Here is a 19,158-nt window from a genome sequence, read left to right as displayed (position 1 = left end):
TAATGGTTGCTGTGAGGAATGGGCAGGGACCAGGGTGGGCTCACCTGGGAGCAAAGTTTAAGGGGGCACCAAAAAACGTAGTCGTCACAGTAAAGGCTATTTTATTTTATTTATATATATTATTATTTTTAAAATCTTCACCCGAGTGTATTTTTTTCATTGATTTTTAGAGTAGAAGGGAGAGAGAGAGAGAGAGAGAGAGAGAGAGAGAGAGAGAGATGAAAGAGACACATCAATTGGTTGTCTTCCACATGTGCCCAGGGCCAGGGATCAAACCCGAGCCCCTTCTGACCCCAGGCTGACACTCTAACCACTGAGCAAACAGTCCAGGGCAAGATAAAGAATATTTCAATGCAGTTTTTTAAAAAGATATTTTTATTGATTTCAGAGAGGAAAGGAGAGGGAAAGATAGAAACATCAATGATGAGAGAGAATCATTGATTGGCTGCCTCCCGCATGCTCCCCCATTGGGGATTGAGCCCACAATTCAAGCATGTGCCCTGATAGGGAATTGAACTATGACCTCCTGGTTCATAGGTCAACGCTCAACTACGGAGCCATGCTGGCCGGGCTAATGCAGTATTTTTTTAAAACTAAAATTAATGTTCCCCAAATTCATGATGAATATAATGTCAACATTTTGAATAGAATCAGTATTACTGAATTTTCCTTTGGCTCAGCACTGGATTGTTAGTGATCCTGACTTTGTTTTAAAACAAACACAATTAAAAATTAAATTCAGAATTGGTAGACTGCCCCCACGCCCCAACACACACACCCTTGCTCAGTCTGGCACTTTCCCTGTTACAGTCTCCTCGAAGTTCCTCAAGCCTGTCAGAATGCTTCCTGCCCCAGGGCCCTTGCACTTGCTGCCCCAGTCTTATCTCAGCTCAAAGCCAAGCTCTGTCATCTGCCTTCCCTGAATTTGCCTCCTAAAGGCTTCCCTCCGCTCATTTAGCTGTTTCTTTCATTGTATTTTTTCATAGTGTAAAAGTATCTTGTTTATTTACTTGTAACCACTCCCAGGATTTGTTGTGTGGATTAAATGAGTTTGTGCATGTCAAGAACTTAGCACAGAGTCAGGTGCCTGGAAAGAACTATGCACTTTATCAGTAACATGTAAATATACAACATATTACAATTAAATTACATTAAAGGGTTATAAATATTAGGGGCGGGGGAAGGAAGCCTGAGAAATGAGGTGATGGTGGCTGAACAATTTTAGATAGAATGGATAGAGAAAGTGTTGAGGGATTGAAGGAGTAGGCCATGCACCATTTGGGGGAAGGGTATCCTAGGCAGAGGGCACAGCTCCTGCAGAGTCCCTGGGGCAGGTGGGTGCCTGGTGTGTTGGAAGAAAGGCCAGGAGGCCCCTGTGGCTGGAGCAAGTGAGCAAGGGGGAGAGAGGGAGGAGGTGAGGGGAGGGAGGGGAGTGGGGCCGGGTGTGTGGGACATTGGGGGCTGCACAGAGGACTTAGTCTTAATCTTAGGACATTTTTGGAGAGTTTTAAACATGATGTCCATAGAGTTCTTGGCCCAAATGCATCAATATCTTTTGAAATATTTTGAACACTGCAAGTGTGACAAAAATGTTACTTCTGGTTGTTGATGTAACAAACACGATTCCTATTTCTATTCAGTAAGTTATCGACGTAAAAGTGCTGAGCGCAGTGCCTGTATGATCAGACGTGTTCTTTCTTGTTGTTATTGATGAGTTGTGGTCTTAAAAGTGGCAAGAGCAGCCCAGCTAAGTAAAAGCCGGCTCTACTTTTAGTGATGTTTCCTGTTGTTCTCAGATGAAGGAGCCAGTGACACCTGGAAGTCAGGTGTGCCCTGCCGGGAGCCCCACCGTCACCCACCCAGAAGGCGGGGTTTGCGGCCCGTTGGCCTCAATTACCCAACCTGGACTGGACTCGGTTCTCGGGATGTGGAGTGAGGGATGAGTGCAGAAGGCGCGGGATGGCTATGCGCGCGCTGGCCTCCAGGGGCCGCTGCGGAGGCGCCCTTTTGTGGTCCTGATGCTGGAGCGAGCGGGCGCGGAGGAGGGAGGAGGGCGCGGGGACCGGGCGGGAGGGAGGCGGGAGGCGGCGTCCGTCGTTGTAGCTGTGAGTCCGCCCGCCGCCCGCCGCCGCCGGCTCGGTCCCGCGCCCGCCGCCCGCCTTCGCCCGTCATGGCCCGCCTCACGGAGAGCGAGGCGCGCCGGCAGCAGCAGCAGCTCCTGCAGCCGCGGCCCTCGCCGGTGGGCAGCAGCGGGCCCGAGCCCCCCGGCGGGCAGCCCGACGGCATGAAGGACCTGGACGCCATCAAGCTCTTCGTGGGCCAGATCCCACGCAACCTGGACGAGAAGGACCTCAAGCCGCTATTCGAGCAGTTCGGCCGCATTTATGAGCTCACGGTGCTCAAAGACCCTTACACGGGCATGCACAAAGGTGGGCGCCCTGGCCCCCTCCCTCCCCTCCCTTCTCTCCACCCCACCTTCCGGCATCTTCTCTCCCCCAGCCCTCCTCTCCTAACCACCTCCCTCTACTTGCCTCTGCCACGGCATCATTTCTCCCCCTTCCACCCACCCTCTCCTCCTCCCTCTGGGGGTGCAGCTGACAGATCCGATCTGGCCCCCTCCCCTCCTCCACCCCCTCTCCCTCCCTCTCCACCTTCCGGCATCCTCTCTCTCTCTCTCTCTCTCTCTCTCTCTCTCTCTCTCTCTCCCTTTCTCTACTCTCCCATCTCCCTTTACCTCCCATTCTCCACCCCCCAAGCATCTCTCTCTCTCCCCTCCCATTCCCCCTAACCCCCACCCTTCCTCCCTCCCTCACCCACTCTTTCCTGCCCCTTTGCTGGGGGACCTGCCTGAATACCACCACCCTCCCTGCTCCCCCCGTTCCCTCGGCCTCCCCAGGCCCCGTCGGGGAACTTTGCGCCTCTGGACTCCATTGCTTTGGTCATTTTCACAAAGCCAGGCCGGTGGGGCAGGTCCAGCTGGCCTCCGGGACATACGGATGCCCAGGACCCCGGGCTAATCGGTAACTACAAAGAAAGCCAGAGGGGGGTTGGGGGGCGCAGGGAGCTGAGCCAGGCTGAGGGGGGAGCACCAGCCTCCGGTGGCTCAAATGCTACCGTTCACCCTCCCCCCTGCCCACCCTCTCTGTTTGGATCAGCATCCCCCCTCCATTTCTCTGCCCTCCCCCTCCATGCCTCCACCTTTGGCTCAAGTTAAAACTAGCCGATCCCGTTAGCAATGTGTTGAGGTCTGAGGCCAACGATGATGCGTCTGGGCTGTCCATCTGGCAGAGCCCAGATCCTGGGGTGGACAGGGGAGGTGTGGGCGGCCTGCAAACCAGCGGGAGGCAGGTTGGGGGGAGGACTGCCTGCCTCCCTCCTACCTGATTCTCTCTCCGATGGCACGCTGGGCGCAGGTGCCCAGGGACCGTGCCCCAGCCTTGACTCGGATCATAAGCACAGTCTGAATTGGGGTGGCGTTGACAGCTCTTCTGTTGGCTGTTGGGGGCTGGGGTTGGGGATGGCAAAGGCTTTGCACTGAACACTCATGGCAAGACCCTGGAGGGACCTTAGGGTGGACCAGAGCCCATGACCTATTTCAGAATCATTTATCTCCATCCTCCCCTCCGTATGTCAGCATGGTTATCGTGAATAATGTTTGTTGAATGAATGAATGAATGAATGAATGTGAGCCTGGTAGGATGGAGCCCAGGCCTGTCACTTCAGCTAGACCTCAGCTGATACCCTAGGAAGGAAAGACTCCCCCCCTTAGCCTTTTATCGAATCCTATCATCACAAAAAGAAGGGGGGGCTGGGAAATCTAACTCCTCCAGGTGGCCTAGGAGGACAGGGGGCTCACTTTTACCCATGAATCCAGCTCAGGAATCCACGGCTCTATAGAGGGCTCTGTCCACACTCCACCCCCTCTGGACTCCATGGCTTTGGTCATTTTCTGGTATGTCTGAAGAGCCCATTTCTAGAAAGATTCTGATGGGAATCAGGGGGTGTCCATGTGGCCCCCCAAATGTTGGGCTGGAAAGCTGCTGGCGAGCTCTGGGACAGGGAAGCAAATGGGTTGCAGAGGTGCCCCCTCCTCATTTTTATTTCTCCCCTGGAAATCCTCCCCCAAAGCGAGAAGAGGTGAGGGGTGGAGCTGCAGCCCAGGTTCACCTGGGCCAGAGCCTCAGTTTCCCCACTGTTACCAAAGCAGGGCCCATGGATGCGGGGGTGTTTTTTCTGGCTGGAGAATGTTGGGATTGGGGGGTGTTCGGGGTCTTTCCCATTTCCCATCTTTCCTTGGAGGCTTAAATTAGGAAGCAGGGTAGCCATGATGCTCAGTCCTCATCCTCCTCTTCACAGGGGCCCTGGGCCAGTCTGAGCCCTGGACGTAGGGCCTGAGGGTAACAAGGGGGTGGGGGGCTTTCCCTCCTGTCTGCCCTCACCCTGTACCCTCAGGTCAAGGATAGATCCCCCTCCTGGTCCCACCTGGTCCTGGGCCTGGAGGGACCTTACCTGGAGGTAGGGGTGTCTCGAGTGCCAGCAGCTGGGATGGAGGCCTGTGTGACCTCTGGCCAGTGGCTTCCCCTCTCTGGGCCACAAGCAAAGGGAAGTGGAATGATGAACGGGATGTGGGGGGAGGGGAAGTTCGGGTACCTCCCAGAGAACACTTCTCTGGTGTCATTTCTGGGGAACCAACTAACCTCTAACTCCTCCATGTGGCCAAGAAGGAGTGTGGCCAGGGTGAGGGGTCTGGGCCCAGTGGTGGAGAGAAACCTCCCTCCTGCCCAGCCGTCTGGGCCGCTCGATGCTGGGAGACTCCCATGAGGCTGGGCACCAGGTCAGCTGCAGGGGCCAGAATGACGTTAAGCCAGAACATCCATTGTGGTCACCGTGCCCCCGCCCCCAGCATTGTCATTATCCTCATGACCATCCATCTCATCCTTACTTTTCACATTCAGGGGCCTGTTTGATCTCTCCCCAAAGGGCTCGCCACTGAGGGGGGCTGTGAGCACCACCAGACTTCATATAAAAAGGAAACTGAGGCTCACAGGGCCAACTTCTGGGTCCCAGGGACCAACCAGAGCTGCCCTCCCCACTGTCACGCACCTTCCCCCTCCCGGGCCAGGGGAAGCAGAAGTACATGCGTGTGATGAAGGGGTGACAGGTTCCTCCAAGATGAGGATGAGGCTCCCGGATGGCATGGGGGAGGTGGCTGTGACATCTGACAGCCACAGCCAGTGGTGGGGCCTGCCTGTGGGGGCCTTCCATTCCTAAGGGCCTGTACAGTGGGGGGTCTTGCTGGAACCTAGAGAAAGGCAGGGGGTTCAGCAGATCCTCTGGGCTTTGGGGATTGGACAGGGCTTGGGGGAGAGGACAAGAAGTGAGGGGTCCTTAGAAAGAGGGCAGACTGGGTTTTTTGTTTTTTTTTAAAGAGAAGTGGAGAGAGAGAGAGGGAGAGAGAGAGCGTGCCACCCCCCACCCACACACAGGGAGAGGCAGAGAGAGGGTGGGAATCAGAAAGAGAGATGGAGAAGGGGGATCAGGAGGTCACAAGGCTGCTTCCTACCCCATCCCCCAGATCGGTGCCTCATCCAGAGGAACGGGACCTCCCCGGTGTCCCCAGCCCAGCCAGGAGCTCAGGCCAGGAACTGAGGCCCAGACTGGGGCTCCCAGTGGCCAGTATACAGTCATCAGCCCCTTCCAGCCCCCTGATGGGGGACAGCCCCTCTCCCCCCACCCCCCGCCAGGACCCTGCTCCAAGGGGGCTGGGTGCCTGTAGGAGCCCTGAGGTGTCCCTCTTCCCTAATCAGGGCGGAATATTAATGCCCATCCTGGCGATAGGGTTCGCTGGCCGCTGCCTTGTGGCCCCCCATTTATGGTAATCACATGTGCATTTGCATGTTAATGACAATATTTATCTTAAAATGGAGGTTGTGAGGGGGGCCGGTGTGGTGTGGGGGTATAGGGGGGCCTGTGGTTTCCATGGGAGCACCAGCTGCTCTGCTTGGTGGCAGGAGGGGAGGCTGGAGCACGCTGAGCTCAGAGGCGTGAGATTCCGAGTGTGACGTGCCAGCCCCAGGGAGACAACGGGCTGGGCTGCTGGCAGGCACTGCCCGGGGTGGGGGACTGAGGGAGGAGCCCTTTCCCTGTGGCATCGGAGGGCGCAGTGGCTGGGGGCGGGGGCTGAGCAGAAGCCACTGGGACTGGCCGTGTGGCTTTGAGGCAGGCGGGGGGCTCCGTGCCTCTGTTTCCCCAGCTGCCCACTCTTCATTGATTTAACAGGCTTTTATGCGGCCCCTGGGGCCTTACAAGTGACTGTGACATCTTTCCTGCCCTCCTTCAGGCAGAGGACATTGATTGAGCACCTACTGTGCGCCCGTATTTGAGCACAGCTGGAATTGCACGCACACACACAGGATCTCTATGAGAGTAAGCAATCCGTGAACCCATTACTACCCATAGGACTATCTATTGAGCATTGCTGTGCGCCAGGCCTGGTACACAATGTTGGACAAAACAGACACCCCACAGACCCTCCTAGGTTCAGAACCAGCAGGTGGGAGAACACAGCGTTGATGTCAAGGCTATGATGGCAGAAACACACACTGGCAGGGACAACCTAGAGGAGGCTCTGCCCTCGCATGTGTGGAGGGCAGGAGGGCTTCCTGGAGGAGGCGGTCATTGTGGGAGAGCAGGTAAGAGCTTAACATGAAGGTGAGCTGGCTTCTCTGCATCTTCCCAGCTAGGGGGGCTTGGGCAGGCATCTTTGTCTCTCCAGCCCCGGTTTTGTCATCTATAGAATCGAGAGGCCGGAGGAGCCTCCCATCTCAGCGGGGGGTGGGGAAGGTGAGGATGGGGATGGCAGATAAAGTTTTTAGCACAGAGTTCGTGCTTGGTCAGTGGCATTGGGCGTATCATGTGACTAAGCTGAGACCGGAAGTGTGAGAAGGACCTGGTGAGGGGAAAGGTGTTCCTGGTGGAGAGAACAGCATGTGCGAAGGCCCAGAGGAGCCCTAACTCTGGTAGCTTCGGGTGCGGGGAGGATGGAGCTGTTGCCCTGGTGGGAAAGGAGCAAAGCGTCTTCGGAGCCCCAGAGCCCCTTCTGATGTGGGGCTCAGTTAGCAGGCCTCTTCTGAGAAGTTCTGGCATTGGAGTTGGACCCGGGAGTTATCTCTGAAATAGGCTCCTGTCTCTCTCTTTCACCCCTAATATTGGCAGATGAGAACCTGGCCGTAATGAACACACAGTGGGACCACACGCATTTATTTATTCCTTCAGCCAACACGTCTTGAAAGCCTTTTGGGGACTTGCTTTATACTGGGCAAGAGAGGGTCCTCCGATGGAAAGATAGAAGCAGACACTGGCACCTTCAGCCACAGTGGTCAGGGCTGGGCCAGAGGGAGGGATGCGGGAAATCCTGCCGCATGGAAGGTAGGCATCAGAACTGTGGCCTTGAAGGTTGAATAGGAGCTTGTCAGGGGGTGAAAGCATTTCCCTTATTTGCTAACAGAAGCACTTACTGCGTTCTGGGCCCTGTGATGGGTGTGAAACAGGTCAGCTAGATGGATGTCTTCGTCCTTATGGATATGGGCAGGAGGAACTGGGTTTGCAAAGTCCTGGAGGTGTGAAGGGGCACAGCTGAAGTTGAGGAGGAGTTAAGTGAGACACAGGAGATGAGCAGAGAATCAGCATGGGCTGGACCCTGAAGAGCCCTTGATGCTAAACTGAGCTTGGATTCTCTCCTGAGAGCACTTGGGAGCCATGAAAGAATTGAGAGCAGAGGAGGACCTCAGTTAGACCTGCATGGAAAGGGGGCTTTATGTCTTATTACCCTCCATTGCCACCACCAGCCTCTTTCCAGCCTCCCAGCCTTATTCAGAATATGCCCACTTCCTACACACCTGCGTGGATAAGGTGGAAGCTTCCCGGTTGGTGAGGCCCACAGTGTGGGAAGAGAGGGATGTAAAGGAACAAAATGTGTTCAGGTTGCAGGGGTTCTTAGAGAACCAGGTTACCACATGGGTCAGGTGAGGGATTCGGGCTCAAAGAGGGCCAACACCCAGCCCCAAGTCACACAGCAAAATAGCCAAGCACCACACCTGCCAGCCTGAGCCTGGCCCACTTCAGAAGAATGCCTTCCAAGAGGCTGGCTGTTGTGGGAATGAAGGTAACCAAGGCCAGAGGGAGGGGCTGCTGGATCTGGGAGACACTGACATAGCAATAGTCTTGTTGGTCTGGAGTGATCATTACTGAGGCATAAGCTCTCTGAGGACAGGGGCTGCGTCTTGTTTGCCATTTTGAAGTGGAGCTTGTGGATGAATGAGAGCATGTGGAGATGAGAGTGCGGGGAAATATGGGATGTGGAAGGGTGGACTGGCTAACAGATAGATGGAAAAGTGAGTAGGTGAATGTAGGCATGAATGGATGGTTGGATGACAATGACTCCATGTATGTATGAGTGTATTGGTGGATGAAAGAGTGGGTAGATGGGTAGAATAATTAATAGATTGATGGATGGGTGGGTGGGTGGGTGGGTGAACGGCTGGATGAATATATAGATGGATGGATAAAAGAATAGATAGGTGGATGGAGGAATGGATAGATGGATGGAAAGATGGATGATGGTGGATAGATGAATGGAGTGTGGATGGAAAGATGGGTGGATGATGGGTGGATGGATGGATGGATGGAAGATGGATAGATAGATGGGAAGATGGGTGGATGATGGGTGGATGAATGGACAGGAGAGTGGGTGGCTGAATGAGTAGATGGGTGGGTGCATTGAAGGATGGAAGATGGACACCTCCCCAACATTTGCCACCTTCCTCCTCACCTGGTGGGTGGGATGGCCATCAGCTTTGCAGGCCAACAGACTTGATTTCCATTCCTGGCTCTGCTTTTATTTCTGACAGGTCACCTCATCTTTTCTTAGCTTCTTCATCTGTAAAAGAGAAAGACTATTGATAGCTATCTTAGAGAGTCGTTATAAAAATTAGAATTCACTTATATAATGTGATTGACGTAATTACTGAGTAATGCTTTGCATATTGTTTCTGTCAATACATAGTTAGGCAGTCAGATAGTCAACAACTGTTTATCAAGTCTCTATGACGTGCCAGGCACTGAGCAAAGCTCTGGGGACACCAAGAAGTCCAGCAGGGAGGCGGGACTGACAGTAAACCAGTAAACACATAAGTAAGATTGAGATAGGAATGAGCTGCTCTGAAGGAAGAAAACCAGATGTGTGTTAGGGGGTGACAGCTTACCTTGGGTGGCCAAAGATGGTCTCTCTGAGGAGGTGACATTTGGGATAAGATCTGAATGATAGGTGAGAAAACTGTTATTCTAAAGCTGAGGGAAAGGTCTTCCAGGGGGAGGACACAGCATGTGCACAGGCCTTGAGCTCAGAATGAGTTTGACTTGTTGCAAGAACGGCGAGGAGGCCGTGTAGCTGGGGCAGAAGGAGCAAGGGAGAGAGAGGGAGGAGGAGAGGGCAGAGAAGTGATGGGGGCAGGTCCGGCAGAGCCGTGTGGACCTCGGGAGGAGGTGAGGGGGGAGCCCTGGAGGGCTGTGAGCAGGGGTCCCTTAGGGAGATCATTTTCCAGAATCTGGAGAATGTGGGCTCTGGGCCTTCCATTTACTAGATGGGGGGAAAAGGCACAGAGAGTCCTAGAACATGACTGTGTATTTGGGAGGGTTTAGAACTCCAGAATCAGGTACCTGGAGGCATGAAGGGGGCTGCACGTGTGTCTAGGAAATTACAAGAGGGTTGAATTTAAGGGGAGGGCAGGGAAATACTGAGAGAAGAGGTCGGAAGACAGCAGTGATTAGGTCGGGAAAGGCTGGCAATCATGGCCCTGACCTGAGAGTTCTGGGGAGCTCTGGCGGGCTTAGAGCCGGGGAGGGACATAGCTCACAGCTGAGTGCAGGGATATCCCGTTGGTGGGTTGTGTGGAGGAAGGATGGGAGCGGGATGGGAGGCCAAAGGTCAGAGAGGTGGCCAAGCCGTGGTCCAGGTGGGAGAGGATGAGGCCAAGCTGGGCCTGGGCTGTGGGCTTGGAGAGGAGGGGATGGCTGGAGACATATTTAAGATGTCAAATTATCAGCTCTTGGTTGGGGAGGGTAGGAGATGAGGAAGAGAGAGGATTCTTGTGAAGTGGGTGTTACCCAGGGTGACCCTGCTGCCAGGGGTCACTGGGTAATGTCTGGAGACATCTGTGATTGTCACGACTGGCAGTGCTCCTGGCATTGAGTGGGTGGGACGAGGCATGCTGCTCAGCACCCCACAGTGCCCAGGGCAGCCCCCACAGAGGGTGACCCATCCCTAGTGTCAGCAGTGCTAAGGGGAGAGACGGATAAGTCACTGCTCTTGGGTGGATGGATAGTGGATAGATGGATGGGCAGATGGGCAGGTGGATGGATAGGTGGATAAATCGATGGATGGATGGATGGATGGATGGATGGATGGATGGATGGATGGATAAGTAGATGGACAGGTGGATGGATAGGTGGATAAATCGATGGATGGGTGGATGGATGGATGGATGGATGGATGGATAAGTAGATGGACAGGTGGATGGATAGGTGGATAAATCGATGGATGGATGGATGGATGGATGGATGGATGGATGGATGGATAAGTAGATGGACAGGTGGATGGATAGGTGGATAAATCGATGGATGGATGGATGGATGGATGGATGGATGGATGGATGGATGGATAAGTGGACGGACAGGTGGGTGGGTGGGTGCAAGGATGGGTGAATCACTGGTGACTAAAGCCCTGGGAGGAGTTAAGGTGGCCGTGGGCAGGAGATCTGGGAAGGGGACCCAGAAGAGCCCTGAAAAGTCCCAACATGGAAGGCGGGGGCAGAGGAGAGGCAGCAAAGCAGCCAGGGAGGTAAAAGGTCAGCCAAGAACTGGTGCACCCAATGGAGGGGTCCAGGAATGTGATCCCTGAGCCTGAGGCCTTGCCCTCTTGGACGGGAATGGGTACGTTTATACGTGTGGGGAGGGACAGTGAATAGGGGAGAGGGCCCATCAGCCCGTTGCTCTCAGTGATGTGGGTGACGGTCACAGATTGCGAGGAGGAAGGAAGAGGTGGAGAGGGTGGCCGGGGCAGGCGGGTGATGGAGAGTGGTCCCAAAGCAGAAGGGAAGATCTCCTATAATCCTTAACATATAGTATTATGACTGCGATTTTATGAATGAGAAAGTGGGGCTCAGTGATGTTAAGTGGCTGGCCCAAAATCATCGGGCCTAGATTAGCCACTAGATCACAGAGCTGAAATTAAGGACCAAGAATGTGAGGTACCAGTGTACAGGGGCTTGGGATCAAAGGGATTTGGAATAGGGGTTCACACAATCAGTTATGGTTAGGGTCCTGGCTGGGGAGAGAAGGAGATGTTGGGGATCAAAGAGAAGGTGAACAAGGTTGTCTTTCCTGCATTTGTTTCCCCAGCAAAGCTGGCACACAGTAGGTGTTCAGAAAATATTGACTGGTGGGGGGAAGGAGGAATAAAAATGCATCCAATGTGGTCACTGCCCTCAAGGAAGTGGTCTTGATATTAGCAGATCAGTTTGGAAACAAAATAAATTCAGTCAGTCAGTCAACAAGCATTTATTGAGCACATACTGCATGCCTGGCACTATTTAGGTCCTGAGGACCTCCATTGAACAAAACACATAAAAACTCCACTCCTAATGGAAGCTACAGTTCAGTGGGGCAGACAGAGCTAAAACAAATAGAATGTATGGCATGTGAGATGGTGATAAGGGCACTGGGGGAAAAACAACAGGATGGGAGATGGTTGAAGGCTGTAATTTTAAACAGGATGCTCAAAGAAGGGTTCACTAAGGGGGTAACATTTGAGCCAATACCTGAAGGAAGTGAGAGTGAACCATGAAAAGGTTTTAGGGAAGTACATTTCAGAACAGCATGTGCAAAGGTCATGGGGCAGGACCTATGTGGCTGGAGCAGAGTAATCAAGGGAGGAGGCAAGGGTAGGGAGTGGATGGGGGCAGGGTGTGCAGGGTCGTGTGGGCTTCAGGGAGGACTTGGGCTTTCACCCTGAAGGAGGTGGGAGCCCTGGAGGGCTATGGGCAGAGGGGGACAGAACCTGACTCGGGTGCTCACCATCACCCTCTGGTGGCTGCTGTGGGGAGTACAGATTGGGGGCCAGGATAGAAGCTGGGGGACCAGGGCAGAAGCAACTGCCCTGTCCAGGTGGGAGATGATGGGGCTGGACCACGATGGAGGCCGTTATCAGTAGCCAAATTCTACTGAGCACACTCTGTGTGCTGGGTGCTGGGGACATGTCAGTGACTGGGACACACCCTGTCCCCACCCTCAGGGTGCCCACAGCCCTTTGGGGGCCAGTAACACACAACGAGGCAGTTACAGCATGAGTGAGCAGAGATGGGGGACACACAGGCACAGGAGAAGCCCATGAGGTGCCTCACCCTACATCGGTTGGGGTGGTGAGGCTTACCAGAGGAGGGGGTGACTCAGGTGAGGAGAAATGAGCCAAAGATGATTAGGGTGTGTGGACCAAGGAAAGGTGGTGTTCAAAGCCCGTCAGTGAGAGGCTGAGCACGGGTGTGCCTGGACGCGGCCAGCCAGGGTCAGTCCCCAGAGTTACCAAGCTCCCCAGGAAGTGACAGAAATCCCAGACTTATGCATGAGAATAAGCATTATAAATAGTAAGAAGGAAAAGCCATCCTTTTCATTTTAAAACATTTTTAGGCCATTCCGTCAGTGTAACAAGCTTCAACAACTTAAGTAGTCCCCAGTGTGCGGTGGTTTTCTGAAACTCAGAAACCTCTGGCCCCTGTTGCTCTGTGACATTGGGCAGATGACTCAGTGGCTGGCATCTCAGTTTCCCCATCTGCAAGATGGAGATAATAATAGAAACAATAGTGCCATTATCTTTGTCTAGTCTGAGCATTCAAAGGATTGATATGGGTGGCATGCCCCCATAAGATGCCTGGTGCTCAGTGGAAGTCAACTATTATTGTTGTTACAATTTCAACACGAAATCACCAAAGATCAGATCTCAGAGCAGAGAGCAGAGGATCTTGGCATGAGGAGGGACCCTAAGGATTCCCTGGCAAAGACGTTTTCTCCTTGTGGAGCCATTGCTTGCTTACCTTCAGGGCCGGGGAGCCCTCTCCTTATAAAGAGATCCATGATGAGGCACGTCTAGTTACTCACTGTATTAGGAAATTCTATTTTTCAAACATATTTTTGTTGATTTCAGAGAGGAAGGGAGAGGGGGAGAGAGATAGAAACATCAATGATGAGAAAGAATCATTGATTGGCTGCCTCCTGCACACCCCCTACTGGGGATTGAGCCCACAGCCTGGTCATGTGCCCGACTTAGAATCAAACCGTGACCTCCTGGTCCATCGGTCGATGCTCAACCACTGACCCACACCGGCTGGGCGGGAAACTTTCATACATGGAGGAAATCTCTTGCCCCCCATAGATTCCCCCATTGGTGCAACTCTGCCCTTGGTTCTCAAGAGATCTGTGGGCGCTGACCCTCCCAAGATCAGCCCTGGTCCTAGCGTTGAAAATGGAGGTGTGTGTAAAAGGAGCCATAGAATTGTCACGTGCTAAGCATTCTGGCTGTCAGTTCTTGCAGGTGGACTTGCCCTCTCCACCTGCCCCACTCACCAGTTAACCCCCCAGGGTCCGGTCAATTTGGGGAGGGGCTGCTTGACACCCAGCCAGGCTCCCACGTCATCAACGTCATCAACGGGGCTGATGCGTGGTGTGGGGGTGGCCAGGGCTGGAATCAGAGTGAGCAGCTCGCCCAGTGTGGGCATGGGGTGGGCTGAGTGTCCCCTCCAAGGGCGGTTGGAAGTCTGAGCTCAAGGTGTCAGTTGAGCTGGTTCCTCTGAGACTGAAGGGAGAATCTGGCCCAGGCCCGCGCCCAGCCTCCGGTGTTGCTGCCAGTCCTGCTTCCCTTGGCTTGAGGATGCATCGCCCGGTTCCCGCCTTTGTGTCCACACGGCCCTCTCCCTGTGTGCACGCCTCCGTGTCAGGATTTCCTCCCTCTTGTGAAGATCCACGCTGTGTTGTATTAGGACTCACTCTAATCCAGTATGACCTCATCTTAACTAATTCCATCTGCAGTGACTCTACTTCCGAACAAGGTCACATTCTGAGGTCCTAAAAGGTAGGACAGCAGCATAGGAATTGAGGGCTAGGGAGACGATCCAGCCCTATCAGGAACTGAATGCCAAGGCTCTATAAATCTGGAAACGGGTAAACATCACACATTTTCACCAACCGGAGAAGAAAACCTGAGAGTCCCAGAAGAGATTGGGCAACGAGAACCGGGAATCATTTCAGCACCAGGGACAGCGACCGCGATTGGGTTATTTCTTCCTCCTGCAGCAAAATTCAGACACAGAGGCCACTGGTGTGGAAGGTTGCTCTGGGTCCCTCCCTACCCTTCCATGTTCTGCAGGTGGGGCTCCACAGGCGAGAAAGGGCCCAAGGAGGAAGGGTTCTGCCCCTATTTTGGATCGCCTGCAGCCTGATTTCTTGCCAGCCATGCCTAATTTCTCTCAGGTTTTAGGGCTAGTTATTCTTTTTTGTTGTTAATCCCCAACTGAGGATATTTTCCCCCATTGCTTTTTAGAGAGGGTGGAAGAGAAGGAAGGAAAGGGGGGGGAGAGAGAGAGAGAGAGAGAGAGAGAGAGAGAGAGAGAGAGGGAGAGAGAGAGAGAGAGAAACATTGATGTGAGAGAGACATATCGGTTGGTTGCCTCCCACACACGCCCTGATGATGGCTGGGGATCGAACCTGCAACCAGGGTACGTGCTCTTAACCAGGAATTGAACCCATGACCCCTCAGTGTGCAGGCCAACGCTCTGACAACTTAGCAACACCAGCCAGGGCAGGGCTAGGTATTTTATCACCTCTCATCTCCCTGAAGACCTTTGGGGATTAAATTCAGAGAATAGAAACATACACACACACACACACACACACACACACACACACAAATAACAGAAAGTTAGATCATGGATTGGGAGATGTTTGCATCACACAGAAACAAAAACAGATAAACACACAATATATATAAAGAACTTCTAAAAAGAAACAAGTTGCCTAGCTTCAATAATTCAGGAATGTACCTTAAAATCTCAATGAAATGTAATGGCACACCCACCACTAACATTTAAAAGGCTGGGAAAACCGAATTGGTGAGAAAGAAGCACCAATAAGATTCTCAGACCCCATTGGTGGGAGTATACGTGGGTGCAACCACGTCGGAAAACTGTTTGAAATAATCGATTGAAGCTAAACATATACCAACCTTACAACCAGCAATCCCATTCCTGGATATGCCTTTGTGCATCAAAATATATATGTGAGAATGTTCCATGGCAGCTTTATTCATGGTAGCCCCAAACAGGGAACAGCCTAAATGCCACCCACCCACAGGATAATGGGTAACCATTTGTAGTATATTCATAGGATAAAATATTGCACAGAAATAGAAAGGAATTGATCCCCGAGACACACAGCATCCACAGCTGAGTGGAAGAACCGGACACAAAAGCGGACATACACTGTGATTTCATTTACGTAAGTTCAGCATGAGAAGCACGCAGCTACAGTGATGAGTGACGCACGAGGCGTGGGAAGCCATGATGAAAGCACGATCTGGTTACCACAAGGGCCAGGGTCGTGGCCACTTCTTGGGGATGAGAGATTGTCGTAGGGTGGACGGAACATGGGGCTTCCGGTGGCTTCCATGTTCTATTTCTGGATCTGTGAGATGATCACATGGCTTTATAATTATTTAATTATACACTTACAGATGCTGCCCTTTGTGGGAGAGGAGGTTTGTAGTATATACTGATTACAATTTTTTATTGTGGTAAAATTTGCCATTTTACAGTGTACATCTCAGTGGCATTACCCACATTCACGTTGTTGTGCAACCATCACCACCACCCATCTCCAGAACCCTTTTCATGTGGCAAAACTGAAACTCTTGGACCCTGTGTCCCCCATCCCCAGCAAAACTGCATTTAATACCAACTCTTCATCCCCATTAAACACTAACTCTTCATCCTCACCCACAGCCCCTCACACACACCATCTACTTCCTGTCTCTATTGATGTGACTCCTCATAAAATGAAATCATACGCTATTTGTCCTTTTGTGTCTGGCTTATGTCACTGAGCATAAGGTCCCTGGGTTCGTCACGTTGTAGCACGGCTCAGAATTTCTTTCTTTTGTAAGGCTGAATAATACTTCGTTGTACATATAGGGTGTCCCAAAAGTGTGTACACATACTTTGAATAATTATAAAGGCAGTGCTTATTAAAATTCATTTCATTTTCAACACTGAGCTATCAGCTGTTAAGGAGTGTACACATTTTGGGGGGACACCTGTATATCCCACATTTCGTCTATCCACTCATCTGTTGATGGGTATTTAGGCGTTTCTCTACCTTTTGGCTATTGTGAACAATGCTGCTGTGAGCATGGGTGTACAAATATCTCTTTTGAGTCCCTGCTTTCAATTCTTTTGGGTATCTACCCAGGAGTGGAATTGCTGGATCATATGGTAATTCTACGTTTAACTTTTTTGAGGACCTGCCAGACTATTCTCCACAGCGGCTGTACCATTTTACATTTACAAATGTTCTTTAAATGCTGGCGCCTGTCTTCGGCTCTGCCTGGTGCCCCCCTCCCCAGAGTTCCAAGAGACCTCTCAGGCGTGGGGCGGCACTCCTCCCCACCACCCAGCCCAGCTGGTGGGAGCAGCCACTGTGGTAAGCATCGCCCAGCAGGACGCAGCTTTAATTAGCTCCTGCCTGGGGCGGAAGTGTGCTCCCCAGAGCTGTTCCCAAGAGCCCTGCACGGGAAGTCGGGAGTGAAGGGAGGCAGAGAGACAGGGACCATGAGTGGGAGACGCTGGGGCCGGGGGACACAGGGTCCAACAGCATCAGAGCAGCCAAGGATGGTCTCATTTCACAGGCAGTGAAAACAAGGCCCGCAGAAGTTAGGCAAAGCCCAGCCCTGGGCCCAGACCTCGGGGGTCCATCCCAGGGGTCCGGACACCTGCCTGCCACCCCCACCCCGTCTTCTGCAAACATCTTTCAAAGTACCTTTGATCTCTTGGTCTTTCTCTGGGCGTTTCTTTCTCTTTGCATCTCTTCGTCTGTCACTGTCTCAATGTTTCTTGTTCTGTGACTCTCAACACTTGGCACCCCCGCCCCAACCTGGGACGTAGTCCAATCACACCCTGGCTTTGGACACCTCCAGGGCCTCTCCTGATTGGCTCTGCTCTTTGCTGCCCCTTGGTGGGTCCATCTCAAGGCGCTCTCGGACCATGCTCTTTGGGGGAAACTGAGGCAAAGACCGGGCAGTGCCCCATCCAAGACCACAAAGCGAGTCGGTGGCAGAGCCCGCTGCTCCTCATCCCCGTGCTGGGTCCTCTCCCCACCACGCCCTGACCGCACTTTGCCAGCCCACAGCTCGGAGAGTCTCTTCACCTGGTGTCAGCTGCAGACTCCCATCAGCAGCGGGTCTCCTCTCTTCCCCTCCCTGTCTCACTCTTTGGGAAGTGGCGGGGCTGAACCACTGCCACTGCACCCTCCCTCCCCCCGCAAAAGGTGGCTTCGGTGCGGGTCCTCTTTTTTAATTTTTAATTGTAGTAAAATACACATAATATAAAATCTACCATTTTCTCCTGTTTTTCTCCCCCCCCCCCCCCAGGTGTTTTACTGTAGTAAAATACACATAATGTTAAATTCACCATCTTAACCATTTTTAAGTGTATAGTGCGGTGGCATTACGTGCATTCACATTGCTGCACAACCATCACCACCATCCTCCTCTTGGACCTTCTCATCTTTCCACACTGAAACTCTGTCCCCACTCAACATGAGCTCCTCATCCTCCTCCCCAGCCCCTGACAAGGTCTACTGTCTGTCTCTGTGGATTGGGCCCCCTGGGGACTTCTTGCAGGTAGAATTATACATTTGCCCATTCGTGTCTGGCTGACTTCACTGAGCAAAATGTCCTTAAGGTCCATCCATGTCATAGCAGGTGTCATCATTTCCCTTTTAAAAGAGTGAGTGATATTCCACTGTGTGGATGGACCACACTGTTTGTCCACTCACCCACCCATGGACACTTGGGTTGTTTCTCCCTGTTGACTGTTGTGAATGATGCTGCTATGAACGAACATGGGTGCACAGCATCCCTTTCTCTTAACACCCCCATTCTCTCCCTTCCAGGCTGTGCCTTCCTCACTTACTGTGCCAGGGACTCCGCCATCAAAGCTCAGACTGCTCTGCACGAACAGAAGACCTTGCCCGGGGTGAGTCTGGATGCTGCCTGGGGAGCGGGGGGAACGGAGGGGTGGCTCTCAGCCTGGGGAAGGCCAAGGCCCTTCTTGGGATCAGCAGTGTCTTGACTCAGAAAGAGGTATAGGTTCAGAGGGACAGAAATGATCACCAGTGTGAGCACTTATTGAGTGCCTACTGCACACTGGGCCCAGGCGTCACACCGGAGTGGCTGTGTGTGGTTATGCAGGTGGCACTGGTTGAGGGTGTGAGACCTGAAGATGAGGAAGCATTAGCCGGCAGCGGGAGCAGCACGTGCAAAGGCCCTGAGGCAGAATTGTGCCTAGAGTGTTAAAGGAACATCGAAGCAAATAGAGCTTCAGCCCCATGATTTGGGGGTTGCTTGGGCAGGATTTCCATCCCAAGGGGAGGTCGGCCCAGGCTCTGTACCTGCCAGGTCTCTCTTTCAGCCCTGTCCTCTTTGGGTGGGCAGAGGTCCCCTGAGCCAAGTGAGCCTGGTCTCCAGGCAGCACCTCCTGCTGGAAAGTGAAGGAACCACAGTGAGATTCGTGGCTCTGGGGGTGGAGCTTGCCATTCTCTCTGGATTCTCAGAGACCCTTCAGCAGCAAAAGCACTCAGGAGCTGCTTGGGGCACCTGTATCCATCAATGCTGGGAGCAGGAAGTCTGGGGTGTGCCGCCCCAGTGGGTGATAGATGCACCAGGTGGTTAGGGAAGGCCTCTCTGAGGAGGCAACCTGATGGCTGAGGGAGGGAGGGAGCCTGTCTGCCCAAAGGGCGTCCGTGCTAGACGACACAGCCAGTACAGCGGCCTCGGGCTGG

The 19,158-nt window shown here is 53.0% G+C and overlaps 1 protein-coding gene across 2 annotated transcripts in view; it reads left to right on the top strand.

Annotated features, from left to right (window-relative positions):
• Positions 1–2,078: 2,078 nt before the first annotated feature.
• The window catches only part of CELF5 (CUGBP Elav-like family member 5), a 43,422-nt gene continuing 26,342 nt past the window's right edge, over positions 2,079–19,158 (top strand). For both annotated transcript variants that reach the window (XM_081092556.1, XM_081092557.1), the window contains exons 1-2: positions 2,079–2,429; positions 18,271–18,353. In XM_081092556.1, the coding sequence (XP_080948682.1) occupies positions 2,171–2,429; positions 18,271–18,353 (342 nt within the window). In that variant the 5' untranslated portion in view covers positions 2,079–2,170. The remainder of the gene's footprint in view (positions 2,430–18,270; positions 18,354–19,158) is intronic.

The sequence above is a fragment of the Myotis nattereri genome, assembly GCF_964212035.1.
Source record: "Myotis nattereri genome assembly, chromosome: 5".
In the NCBI taxonomy this organism is placed as follows: Eukaryota; Metazoa; Chordata; class Mammalia; order Chiroptera; family Vespertilionidae; genus Myotis; species Myotis nattereri.
The sequence above is the reverse complement of the archived record's forward strand: the minus strand, read 5'-3'. Positions and strand labels throughout refer to the sequence as shown.